At 46.6% G+C, this 13,542-nt stretch overlaps 1 protein-coding gene across 2 annotated transcripts in view; it reads right to left on the reverse strand.

Moving 5' to 3' along the window:
• Positions 1-338: 338 nt before the first annotated feature.
• MAEA (macrophage erythroblast attacher, E3 ubiquitin ligase) overlaps positions 339-13,542 on the reverse strand; it is a 30,409-nt gene continuing 17,205 nt past the window's right edge. For both annotated transcript variants that reach the window (XM_072126233.1, XM_072126234.1), the window contains exons 4-9: positions 9,964-10,086; positions 6,452-6,528; positions 4,586-4,694; positions 3,450-3,583; positions 2,376-2,571; positions 339-1,139 (exon numbers count right to left, since the gene is read on the reverse strand). In XM_072126233.1, the coding sequence (XP_071982334.1) occupies positions 1,044-1,139; positions 2,376-2,571; positions 3,450-3,583; positions 4,586-4,694; positions 6,452-6,528; positions 9,964-10,086 (735 nt within the window). In that variant the 3' untranslated portion in view covers positions 339-1,043. The remainder of the gene's footprint in view (positions 1,140-2,375; positions 2,572-3,449; positions 3,584-4,585; positions 4,695-6,451; positions 6,529-9,963; positions 10,087-13,542) is intronic.

Below are 13,542 nucleotides of genomic sequence, written 5' to 3' on the forward strand. Positions count from 1 at the left end.
TCACTAGATCATTCAGGGATTGTCCACAAAGCAGTAAAGGCACATACTAGCTCTGGGGTTCTTTAGTTACACCTCTGCCACTGATAGTAAGCAACGCAGCTTTGAGACCTCATCTGTATAACTTCATGCTGTTCTTTTAGTGGTCCAAATAATCCCAAAAGAACAAACTTTGGGGAACCAGAGAACCCCCTGCATACGCAATAATTAACGTGACCCTTAGACGTGACTGGATATTCAGGAATCCAGACGAAAGCCACGCAGCGAAACCTCCCGATCCTATATAAAAGTTTCAACCCAGAAACATAAAAAGGAATAAAAAAACAACACAGAAATCGTAAAAGGTTTCAAATTTACAATCTTTTTTTTTTTAATAGCTAATGAACACCAACATGCAAAAAATAAGCACTAAATACAAATTTCTACAGCACTGGTTCCTAAAGAACTGGAAAGACTAAAATGTTCTTCTGCGGTGAATGAAGATGAATCCTGCGCTGCTAAAAACAGAACCGTGGCTTTTTCCTGGTGGCTTCTTAAAAACATAGGTCCCGGGAGCGGTAAGAGATCCGGCGCAGGAAGGAAGGGCTGGACTATGTGTTTCCATGTGAGTGGTACATTCTGAAAGCTAGGAGTAAGGCAGCGGTTACGGACATGATCCCAAGACCTAGACACAGAACTAACGCGACCCTCCATGGCTTCAAGAGGGTCCGGAATTAAAGAACGGCCAGCCCCCGACGCTTCAGGAGCTGGACATTGAGTTACAATAGGAAAAAAAAAAATAAAAAATGCTCACAATCAAAAGAATTTCCTAAAAAGTACAAATGTTTTATTAGTTTTTGCACTTTTGTTGTTGTTGTTTTGTTGTCGTTGTTGCTTGTCAAGAATCTTTGGTCGCAATAAGAGTGAAATTGATGCAACCGCGGAGTGTGGGGGGGGGGAGGGGGCTGGTGACCCCCCCATTCTGTTGTGCGTGTCGTACTGCCGAATACTGGATCTTTCCCCCCCTCCTAATCTTCAGCAGCGTTCAGGAGGCACATGGATGACGCCTACATGATGTAGACTTTCTCGGCTTGGGAGAAGTTGAAGACTTCTTTGGTTCTTGGGCAAGTCACTTTGTCATCTTGGCGAATAGAAAGAAGAGACTAAATAAAAAAATGGGAGAAAACAATCAAAGTTAGCAAATTTATTGATGAACTAGAAATCTTGCTAAAAGTACAGGAGGATCCAGCACTGCCAGAACATCCTGACCACTAGAGGTCCTGGAGATCTGGTGCTGACAAAGATCTCAGAGAGCAAAGCCTGTGCACTGCTCTTCTTCTCCCGATTCTCCTGACATGAGTATTATTGCAGGACCTACAGTGATATGAGAAGCATGTGACCTATCACATGCTTCCTTCATCATGACGAGGTCCTTAAACTCTTCTTTGCTGCCAGGGTAAAGGGCAAAAAAACAAGCTGAGATTGGATGTAAAGAAGATATGTGAGTGTGCATAGCAGGGCCGCGCGAGTTCCCTCCTGTGTGCATAGCAGGGCCGCGCGAGTTCCCTCCTGTGTGCATAGCAGGGCCGCGCAAGTTCCCTCCTGTGTGCATAGCAGGGCCGCGCGAGTTCCCTCCTGTGTGCATAGCAGCGCCGCGCGTGTTCCCTCCTGTGTGCATAGCAGCGCCGCGCGTGTTCCCTCCTGTGTGCATAGCAGCGGCGCGTGTTCCCTCCTGTGTGCATAGCAGCGCCGCGCGTGTTCCCTCCTGTGTGCATAGCAGCGCCGCGCGTGTTCCCTCCTGTGTGCATAGCAGCGGCGCGTGTTCCCTCCTGTGTGCATAGCAGCGGCGCGCGTGTTCCATCCTGTGTGCATAGCAGCGGCGCGCGTGTTCCATCCTGTGTGCATAGCAGCGGCGCGCGTGTTCCCTCCTGTGTGCATAGCAGCGGCGCGCGTGTTCCCTCCTGTGTGCATAGCAGCGGCGCGCGTGTTCCCTCCTGTGTGCATAGCAGTGGCGCGCGTGTACCCTCGTGTAACAGTGCAGAATGTGTTCCTGTGCGAGCATATATAGCAGTGCTGAGCGTGTTCCTGTGTAGAATGTGTTCCTGTGCGAGCATATATAGCAGTGCTGAGCGTGTTCCTGTGTATGCGTGTACAGCAATGTATGTAGCAGACCTGAGAGAGTCAATCACTGTAGCAGAGCTGTGTGTTCTGAGCTTGTGAGTGACTAACAGGGAATTTTTAAATGGGTGAACTTTATAATTTTCTTTTTACTCTTTGCGTTTTCCAGTAAGGTGCATCTTATAGTAAAATATGGCAACCTCCCGCGCAACAAGAACCCAGCGTTTTTTGTAGACAAACTCTAAAATGTGGTAAACATAACTTAGAAGAGGAGAACTCACGTTATATCCGTAGACATATCCGTTAGGCAGCATCATAGGGGGGTTGTTTTCATTCATGACGTCTCCGGATATCTTACACACCAGCCTGGAGTTGGCACAATGTGCCATAGGAAGTGGCTGCGCTAGTTTATTCAGGGACTTGCTGCACACTGGGCAGTCGGGGTTTTTGGAGGTCCCATCCTCTTTGTAGCACTGTCTGTAGGTCAGGTGGTTAAGGAGAACCAAGAACAAATGTGTTGTTTGTGAACCCTAGAGGTATTGCAGCTCCTAGGAATCAGCAGACATTACACATGGGTAGGAGCGGGGCAGCGCGTAGAAGAGGGGTCTCTATACAGCTTGGCACGTCCTGGGGTGTGTTGGATCACAGGAGAAAGCTTTGAGTCCTATCTGGCAATTTATGAGTTGGGGTGAAGTCCTGGGTGCCCACAGAAAGGGTTTAGAGTGCCACCTCTGGCACTCGTGCCATAGGTTCGCCACCACTGATCTAGGCCTTCAATGAGGTCGTGTTTACATTGTGTTCTGAATCGCCATACAACACCCGGGGATATTTGCCTAATTACATTGCCATTAACAGTTACGTTTACAAAACGCACGGTTTACGCAATGTTTACTCATACGCTAACATAGTGTTGAAGATTGTGCTTTTTTTTTAAGCACTGTTAACACATTATGTCAACATTGCGTTATGCAAATACAAATGTTAACAGCAACGTAATCAGGCAGTTGAAATGCATATACATTAAAAACTGCAACGTGTGAATGCAAATTTGTCCTGCCCATCTTCCAGCTCAGGCACTTCCATGTTTTAGGTCATTGCCTGGCCAGAAGTTCTAGAGGAAGGACGTGGGGGATGTAACAGGACCCACTTTACCCACTGAGACTCCTCCTGGGTCCCTTCTTTGGGAGACAGAAGCGTTGTTCCAGAAGACCACTCTTTGGATGAAGCGGGTCCCGTGATTTCCCCACTGGAAGTTCTGCCTGGGTTTAGGACTGAAAACCAAGTATCAGAGCGACCCGTAGAGGGGTAAGTATTCTCAATATGCGCAGAAGTCGGAGCCTCTGAGTGAAGGATACGGTGTTTTGATGGCGGAGAGGCCGGCTTGCAGAGTTATGGTGAATACAGAGTTATTTCCCAGCTGATGGAGTCTATAGTTGTCGTAGCGGAACTGTTGGATGAGCATCCGCCACCGGGCAGGGTCCAGGAGATCCTACAAGAGAGATCCAGAGCTTTTATCCAATCACAGGCACATATTCCATAGAATAATTACTTCACCCTCATCCTACGGAGAGAAGAAGTTAATCGCTGCGTCCACAGATAGAATGAAGAATGATGGTGCTCCAACCAGTGGGACCCCCTCTCATCTCCATGCACGGACCCAAATCCAGGTCAGACAAGTGCCGGGCCTTTAAGCACAGAAACCAGAACTCCCCCCCCCCCCCCATAGAGGAGAACATTGTACAAAGACGTCAGTGACCTGAAGATCAGTCCCCGGGGAGGGCGGCAGATAACAGCAGATCCTTAGATGATGATTATAGAGCGGAGAACACAACCTGCAATTTACTGCTCCAACCAGGTGATGAGCCGGGAATAGAGAACAGGATGAGGTCAGAGACACAACCGAGAAAACTCATCGCTAGAGCGATCCAAGACCTGGTATCTCCCGCAGCAGGAAGACCTACGGCAATTATGGAGTTAATCCATGGAAAACAAATGTGTAGGATGAAAGGGAATGTCTGGTTCACCAAATCTAAAGATCCGGTCACCTTCCTATATTAGTCCTATCTGCAGGCAGCATGTTATAGAGCAGGAGGAGCTGAGCAGATTGTACATAATGTCCTATCTGCAGTCAGCATGTTATAGAGCAGGAGCAGCTGAGCAAATGATACATAGTGCTCTATAAACAGGCAGCATGTTATAGAGCAGGAGCAGTTGAGCTGATTATATATAATGCTCTATAAGCAGGCAACATGTTACAGAGCAAGAGCAGCTGAGTAGATTGTACATAATGTCCTATCTGCAGGCAGCATGTTATAGAGCAGGAGGAGCATTATTATAAATGAATGGAAAACCAACTGATGTAATCCTCTGAGCAGGGCCCACTACACCAGAGGATGCTATTTTATGTGGACCTACCCTTTAAGTGAGGTCTTTATGGTTTAATTTGGATGATAAATGGCTGTAGTTGTGGATGGAGCGTGGCTGTAGTTACCTTGTAAGGAGAGATGTGCGTGTCTGAAGGAAAGGCCAGCATCCCCATCACTTGTCGCACTTCATCCAGTTGACTTCCTTCCGCTTGGCTAAAATGTTTTCTAGCATGTCTGCAGGGGAGGAGGGAAGACGCCATTAACACTGGGAAACACTTCATAATGTACAACGGAGAGCAGAGATGTTCTAGTTGTCCACGGAAGCCAATCAGGGCTCAGCTTTAAATTTTACAAACAGCTGTGGGAAAATGAAAGCTGAGCTCTGATTGGATGCTCTGGGCATCTAGAACTGTTCTGCTCTCGGACACTTCCGATAAATCTCCCCCATTGTCCCCAATGGAGGGGCAATGCCATGTATTAAAGGGATGGTATCAGCTCGGTGGCTGAGCACTTCCCCCCCTCCCACTGTACGATTACGTTGCAGATAGATGGTTAGCACTTCTTGGTATGTGGTGTGCAACAGTCTCGGGATCCTTCCTCTCATATTAATGTGCACGACTTTTTATCAATTAAGAGTTGTGCGATAGTACACAGTGTACACCATTTACATCAAACTCTATATGCATTTGAAAAAAAGGTTGTGCACGGCCTTAATTTCTATTACTGTGTGATTACAAGGGGGAAACAGTTTAACAGCCTGTGAAGCTGCAGCACAGAGGTGCTCTGGTAAGGCCCCCCCCCAAAACCTGACTTATTAGCACAATTGATTTTAGACGGAGGGAAAGGCCATGGAGAAGATTAACCACAGTCATGGTAAGTGCCCCTGATTTATGATGATGGATTCCTGGGCACTTGCTGGGCTCAGGACCGCCCACTAGGCACTTGTGCCCCCTCTTAGTTATGCATAGGGAAGGGAAGGCCTAAATCTGTGCGTCACCCATGTAGACTAGGGGTACAGGAGGTGAACCTCTGGCTACGCACACGTAGTGATATATAGACTGGCGCCATCATGATCCAGCCCGTATCCCAGACATTACACTGCGCCGTCATTAGGACCTCGCGGCTTTGGGTTTTCAGATAGGATTTTTACAGTCATCCCTCATAGATCTCCTCAGCCGGCACACGTCATGTAACGTAACGTCACGCCGCCTCGTGCCACCAGGGGCTTATTAATACAGATTTACATTTTTAAGGATTTTAGTGGATTTGTAAAAGCCGGTCTCTGCAGGAGAGCGCAGCGGCCGCCGCGTAGAGTGCTGGGACAGGAGGTGCAGGACAAGTGGAGGGCTTCAGAGAGGTAGGTGGGCAGCCACAAGGCCCAGTCCTAGGACCATAGTAGATATGTAGGATAGCTGGTTACACTTGGCATTTGTCACATATACAGTTTTGTCTTGGGGCCGGCACACACCTCGTCACTAGTCAGGGGATTGGAGAATTACCTTAGAAAGGAAGTCAACCCCTTGGATAGGCAAGTTTTAATCTAAACACACTTGCCGATCCTGCGCGACTATGCAAGCGCTCCCCCATAAGTGTGTCTAGTTTAAAACTTAAGGGGTTTATTTCCTTTTAAAGGGGCTTTGCCAAGAATTTGGAAAATCCCCAGAGAGCCTCGGCAAAAAAAAAAAAAAAAAAAACCCAGGAGAACAGAACTTCCCCCGATCTGGTACGTCCGGTCTTGGGCCTTACTTCTTGCTCGAGAGGGTCGGCCAATGAGTGGCCTCCTTGTACCTGGGGATAACACAGGACGTGATGTCACCTGGAAACCGCCGAGGCCACTCATTGGCTGCAGCAATTGCTGTAATCCCCCAAAATTTGCAGTCAGTGACTGGGCCCAAATACTGGAAGTATGAAAATGTAAGTGACCTAAGTATCTGGTTTTATTTTTTAACTCCTTTACCTCCACATAGATCGATATATTTTCCTCTTCTTACCTAACAGCATCCAGTCTTTTATTCTGTCGAATTAGTTCGATGAACTCCTGGATCCTCAGGCTGAACTCCAGGCAGCTCTGCAGGAGGAGACAGAACCAGACCTTACATGTAGGACAGAACCAGTATAACCCAAGACAACAGGGACAGACCAAGGAGGGAGAACACAATTACCTATGTGGTCATATATTTGCAGGAGGAATAACAGAGGAAACAAGAACAAATTATATAGCAGGTTCCTGGTTGGGCTCATGGTGCACATTTGTTACGTTCTCTGCAGCGGAAGTGAGAAATATTGGGTAACAAACTCCTTCTTTATTGTAATTTGGAGAGGTGAAGGGGCCTTATAAATTGTGGAGGCAAGAGGTGATGTAAACCTCATATGAGCCCCATGTGGTGCCATGACCCTGTTTAGCAGTATACACCAAGGTTCAGGGCCATATAGAGACCCCCCCCATGTTATTTTACAAGGTTATGATTGATAAGGCGTCTGGTGCAGAGATGCTTTCTTCACCCCTTTTTCCATTTTTGAGTTTCAATTTTTCGCTCCAGAAAAACCATACTTTTTTACATTTTTCCATGTGCAGAGCGTTATGAGGGCTTGTTTTCTGCGTAACAGACTGTATTTCTTAGTGTCACTATTATATATGGAGATGGTTAAAGGGGTTGTATTAAGTATAGGCATGATCTCCTATCCACAGGATAGTTCGGCAAGTGTCCAACAGCTGGGACCCCCCCCCCCCCCCACGGATCACAAGAACAGGGTCCCCGTGCTCACCAATTGAATGGAGTAGCGGTTCGAGCTACATACAGCCACTACACGCAATACTGTGGGAGTGCTGGAAATTGCCGAGCACAGCAATTGAGTTTCTCTGACACTCATGTAGACAGTGAAAAAGGGATTCCCGGAGATACATGAGCGCTGTGCTCAGTAACCTTCGCCGGTCCCATAGTACCGAATAAAGTGGCAGTGCGGATGCTTGAGCCGCTGCTTTCTTTGATAAATCAGAACTGGACCCTCCGTTTCATGACTGGTGGGATAGAGGGGGAAATCCTACAGATCGGATTAGAATACTTTGCACCATTTGACAACAGGAAAGAGGAGTTATGTACAGAGTTTCTCCGATAAGGGAGAATAGGGAGATGTGTGGATCCAAAATAATGAGAAGTGTAATTCCACTTTAAGATCAGGGAGAGATTCATCTAATCCACATCTTATCGTGTTCTGCCAAGTGTGATGAAGGTCCTGGCAGGAGGACAGAGGGGATGAGAGCGGAGGAGTCAGGGACACACACGGCACATGTAAAGGGGAGTCGTGATGATATATGGCCACCACTACCCCACAAAACCAACCTCCATGGAAATAATACAAAACTACCAAATTTGTAACCAGCCCAGACCCCACTGCCACCCCTGCGCCCTATGACCCCATTAATGCAGAGTCCTTATCTGCGTCTCTCTGCTGGGCTTCCCATCACCTCCTGGGGGCGCTGCCGTTTTGCTCAAGTGCCTTTAATCGGATTATTAATATCCGCTAGATCTGCTCCACTGGGCGCCGGAGGTTTGTAATTGAGAAATCCCATTCATGGGGAGAAGATTTATTAGTCACAGATTATACGGAGTTTATGGCCTTTATAGGAAATCACAATCCATGATGATAATTCAGGAGCACTTACCCCATACACCCAGGTACCGTGACTGTGGTATCTTCTTATATTTGTTATCCATGGCCTCCTGCCTTCTCCTTGCTAAAATCAACTTTTAAAATTACGCTATGAGCTGGAAGGGCTTAGGGGCCGTTACCATAGACCCTCCGTGCTGTAGCTTAGCACAGTGGGAGGAAGTAAGTGCTCCCGCCTGGGAACACAGAGCATGGAGGAGCTAGGGTAACACTTCAAGCTCTTTAGCATCATTTAAAAATTGGTGTTAACCTAGCCGCTCCATGTTGTCACAGGAGGTTTCACTGTGCCGGAGCACTTCCCTCCTCCCACTGTGTGAGACATCAGACAGAGAGCGTAGGAGAAGACAGTAACAGCCTCTGAAGCTAAAGCACAGGGGGGGGGGGGGGGGCTCTGGCAATGCCCTCAGGAGCCCTTCTGGCTCAGTAGCCCAACTCATGGTATAGGGGGTGTTACCAGAGCCCCTCCAAGCTGTAGCTTCACAGTCTGATTAACCCATTGCTTGATGGAATCGCACTCAGTTTGAGAGGGAAGTGCTCCTGCAAAATATAACTACCTGTGAATCTGCAACATGGAGAGGCCGTTGTAACCCCCTTTGCCCTTCTGGCTCATTAGCATAATTTTAAAAGTTGATCTAAAAAGGAAGGAGACCATAGATAACAAATATAAGAAGATACCACAGTCGCGGTGCCTGGATCTATGAGTAATGTCCCTGGTTTATCAGGATGGATTTGGATGGAGTAAGCCCCATAGCACCAGCTGTTATAGGTGACTATTCTACTACGCCCCAGGGTAAGCGGCATGGGGGCTCAGCTACTGTGCACCACTGGGATCACATCAGACGGACAAATGGGCAGCCCCTGTGCACATACGGAGTGTTAGATTTCCTCCCATACCACAAAACATAAGCCCCAATGTGGGCAGAGACTGATACAGGGGATGACAGTGTGTGTGCAGGGGCGCTGCGCTGGGTTTTGGGCAATAGGTTGGTTACTTTTGGGAGCCTTTAATACTGCTGGTCAGCACTACCCTGCTGCTTGACCTCGAAGCTCTACCCATAGGACTCCCACCCACAGACCCCAATTTATGGGAATACAGTGGTTAAAAAGGGACTCACAGTTACACCCCATTAAACTAGCAGCCCCCCTCAGGTAAGGGATGAAATGTCCTTTATAGAATCTCCTCTTCTGTTTAATCTCAACCATTAACCTATAAAACATCTACTCCAAAATCATGTAAAAATGAGCAGAAAAGAGTCACTTATTGCCCAAGAGGAGTCAAGTTTAGAGTCTAAAGGGGAAGTGTCATTTCCCCTTTAGACGAGGCTCTTACCAAAACACATACACCAGTACCAGGTTTCTAGATACTATAGAACCAAACATAGGGGCATCTGCAGCGACCCTCCCCCTGCAGTCTTTCAACTTAACTCATCACAGGCAAAATATGACCCTTCTCCGATTTCAGAATTTTTTTTTTTTTCTTCTTTTAAGCAAATAAATGAGATTTAACATAAAAAGAGGAAATTGTAGAAAGGACATTTCATACTGTACCTGAAGGGGGAAGTAGGATAATGGAGTAATATATGGTGACAGGTTCTCCTATAGCTACAGTCATCTCAATCCCCCCTGACAGTGGATAGAAGGGGAGACCCGCTTTGGGGGGGACACGTAAGGAGGCTAAATCACTGTGTAAGTACTGGGGAATATTTTGGATGGTGAATTGATATCCGGTGCCCAGTGAATAGTTTTCCATGAGGTTGCCCCCTCTGCTTGTGATCCATGTTAACACCACATTGTATAAACCCGCACATAGTGCACAACCCGCCACATACTGCACCTTCATTTTCCTAAGTCTAGACTTGTTGTCGTGGCACCAGGCCAGGCAGGTCATGGTTTCTTGCCTCTCCAGGGATTCCTCCACTTCTTTTGCAGTCAGGAACATCTCTATATTTACAAGATCCTGCAAGAAGCAGAACAGTTTGGGTCGGTATTTTAATAAAGTGCCCATCATCTAGTGGATTTCCAAAAAATTTTGTTGAAAAAGAAATAAAATTTAGGATTCTTTGGAATTAAGAGAAAAGTTTGTCACATCCAGAGTCCTGCCAAACACAATTGCTGAATCCCTGCCTGAACTGACAGGAGTGGTCACTAGAGAAGAAGCAAGAAGAGAGTCACCTTTTCCCCCTGAGAGGAGTCATTTTTAGAGACTGAAGGGATAGTGTCATTAGCTGTCAATGAGGAGCACAACTGTGGTTTACTATGAGCTACAGAAGCAGAGATGACTGGATGACTATGTATGAAAGAATAGATTCTCATCTTTACAATGACACCTGAAGCATGGTTCTAGCTGCTGTACTGAGCAAGATAGGGGCATCTGAAATCACCCCTCCAGTCTTTAAAAAGGACTCATCTCAGTTGATTTGCATGTAAGTTGGAGATTTATTTTAACCTCTAGCCACCGATGCAGTTTACAGAGATAGATGAGACTTGTTCTCTGCATAACAAATTGTACTTTCTAGTGGTGCCATTTAATTTTCCATGCCATGTACTGGGAAGATGGAAAAAAAAAAAAAATTACAAATGCAGTGAAATTAAAAAAAAAAACAAAAAAAAACATTTGCACACAGAGGTTGCACCAACGCCTGTACAAGCATCAAAGACACTTTTACAGGCAATTTGAATGTTACTCCTTTAGTGAAGGCCAGTGCGGATAAATTCACATGTGGCTTTTCTCCATCACTGTGGGACAGTACAGTGTGACTGCACAATGGCAATCCTGGAGACGCTGCCATCTGCAGTACCATACAAATAGGCCCTTCTTTAAGAGGGCGTGGTGCTAGAGGTCATGTGACCGGAGCTATACCGAATTTCTGGGCTCCGGTCACATTGGGCTGCGAGCTACAGCCTTTCAATCTTCCTTCACTGCTGCGGCTCATGGCCCAACGGAAGGTCATGTGAGCGGATCTGAATAATTCAGTATACCACCCGTCACATGACCTCTAGCACCACGGGAAGGACCTGTGTGGCACCGCATCAGCAGATCGCAACTGACCTGTCACACTGATATAATCTGTTCGGTGGTGGTGGTGGGTCTGGTCGGTACAATCCCAGAGATACAAAATTTAAATAGGTTTTAATTCATTATTTAAAAAAAAAAAATAAATAAAAATTTAATAATTTGTGCAAAAAATACAAGAAAGCTAAACAAAAAAAAAAAGAAGACCCCTGCATCAAATCAGTAAGAGTGGGTGATCACTGCCGTCAATAAGCCGATATAAAGAGCAGCTGTTCCGAAAGAAGAAGAGAAGCTTACACAGGAAATATCACAGCACTTGGCAAACATCTTAAATTCCACAGATAGAAGAGAGCGAAAATAAAAGCCACACTGCAAAGCTCAAGCAGAATCCCATCACCAGCAAACGCTTCACCGGTTCTAAGCTTGAAGACTTGTCAGGATTGCTGGTCATTAGGAGGAGAAGATGTCCCGGGATTACTGGGCCTGGTGGTGGTGGTGAAGGTCCCAGGTCATAATCAGAAGTTACACAAAGCAAGTAAAAACCATCAATTTAAAACCAGTGATTGAGGTATTTGGACATTAGTTGGCTTAAGAGAACTTCCCACCAACGGCAGATCTTCATATAGGTGGTACGGGCCTATGGGGCCCACGTCTGCCCATACCCGGCCCCTTTATGAAGATCCACCATTACCCGAGGGCGGGCCCTTACACCCTGACGCCATATCATAGAGTTGCGCCCAGGTCGAAAGGAGAAGATAGAGCAGTGGTGCCGGGGAGAAGAAGCCGGAACGGGAGTATAGATTTGTTTTTCTCTTTCTTTCTTGTGGTGGACATTTCATTAAAGGGAACCTATCACCAGGGACCTAATTTTCCCTAAAGACAGGTTATAGAAGCCCATCACTCCTGCAGTGCAAATCTGCCCCCCTGCCTTTTCTAAACATTTGCATTACAATATAATTGTGTGTTATAACTTACCCTTGCATCTTGACAAAATCCTGGGGTAGTCACAGGGGTTGGGCTTTGGTTTGGATGCATTTCAAAAAACAACATGTGACTTGTCTGAGCTGCAGGCTGCCTCCATCTTTGTGCTCCTGTACAACTCTGTCCCTCCCCCCACCGATGTCAGGCTGACCAGGCTGTGACCTCTGAGAAGGAGGAGGAGCTGTACAGGAGCACAATGGTGGGGGCCAATATCTGAGGAGTGAGTAACACAGACAAGGCACATGTTGTATTTTGAAATGCATCCAAACCAAAGCCCAACCCCTGTGACTACCCCAGGATTTTGTCAGGGTGCAAGGTAAGTTATAACACACAATTATATTGTTATACAAATGCTTAGAAAAGGCAGAGAGGCAGATTTGCACTGCAGGTGTCATGGGCTTCTGCAACCTGTCTTTAGTGAAAATGACGTCCCTGGTGACAAGTTCCCTTTAATGAGGTGCGTCTGCTGATGGACATTTTATAAGAGTAGTAGCTTCCCCCTAGGGCTTTTACGCCATAACTTTTCCCAGTTTTTTTTTTAGTGGTAATATTAGGAGCCTCCGCTTATACAGTATTTCCAGTATGGGGGGGGGGGGGGGGGGAAGAGGGGGGACTGTGGTGGCGTTCCTTCAACTCTACTCATTGGTAAAGAATGGTTCACCACCAATCTCAACATATGCTTTGATCGTTGTCTGCTGGAGCACTATATCACCTTTTTCATACCCATAGTCCCTCAGTGTAGAAGGAACTCCTCTTGCAGGATACTCACATAAGGCTCAGCATTAGGACCACCATCCATACCTGTCAAAGACCCAATGCCTTTGGCTGTTAAACAACCCAATATCATCAGGCTTCCTCCAAACAACTTGACAGTTCCTTCAAGCTCTCTGACCGTTTACCCTCTTTTCTCTCGATTCTTCCAGACCCATATGCCTCCATTATTTCCCAGTCCATTGATTATTATCTCATCGCTCCGATCACTCGTTTCCATCTTCTAATGTCCGCATTTCATTCTTTTTGAAAAACTGGAGGAGACGCTTCTCCGGACATTGAAGTCGAGGCTTCTTTATGGATCCAACATTCCAGACTTGTGTGATGCTCTTTGGTGCTTTCATGGACGTCTGATCTCACCATTACGAAGTTCACAAGCTTCCTCTACCGCTGTGTATCTGATAGACCTTGTGGTGAGCCGTTTTGTTGGCTCCAATAACGTGTCCTGTAACGTGGGATCTCCATCAGAGATGAGGATACCTGATGATCGCTTCAACCAGCCAAATATGACAAATCATAGCCACGGCTAGTAGTTAAGGGCGTTGAACCACCAATATGTCTGTGTCGAGTGGCTGAACCAGAACATTGGATATGCTCATTTCTAATAGAATGTAATGGTGCCCTCCCCCCTGGCTGGTCATAGCCATG

Source organism: Engystomops pustulosus, chromosome 1 (assembly GCF_040894005.1).
Source record: "Engystomops pustulosus chromosome 1, aEngPut4.maternal, whole genome shotgun sequence".
NCBI classification, from domain to species: Eukaryota; Metazoa; Chordata; class Amphibia; order Anura; family Leptodactylidae; genus Engystomops; species Engystomops pustulosus.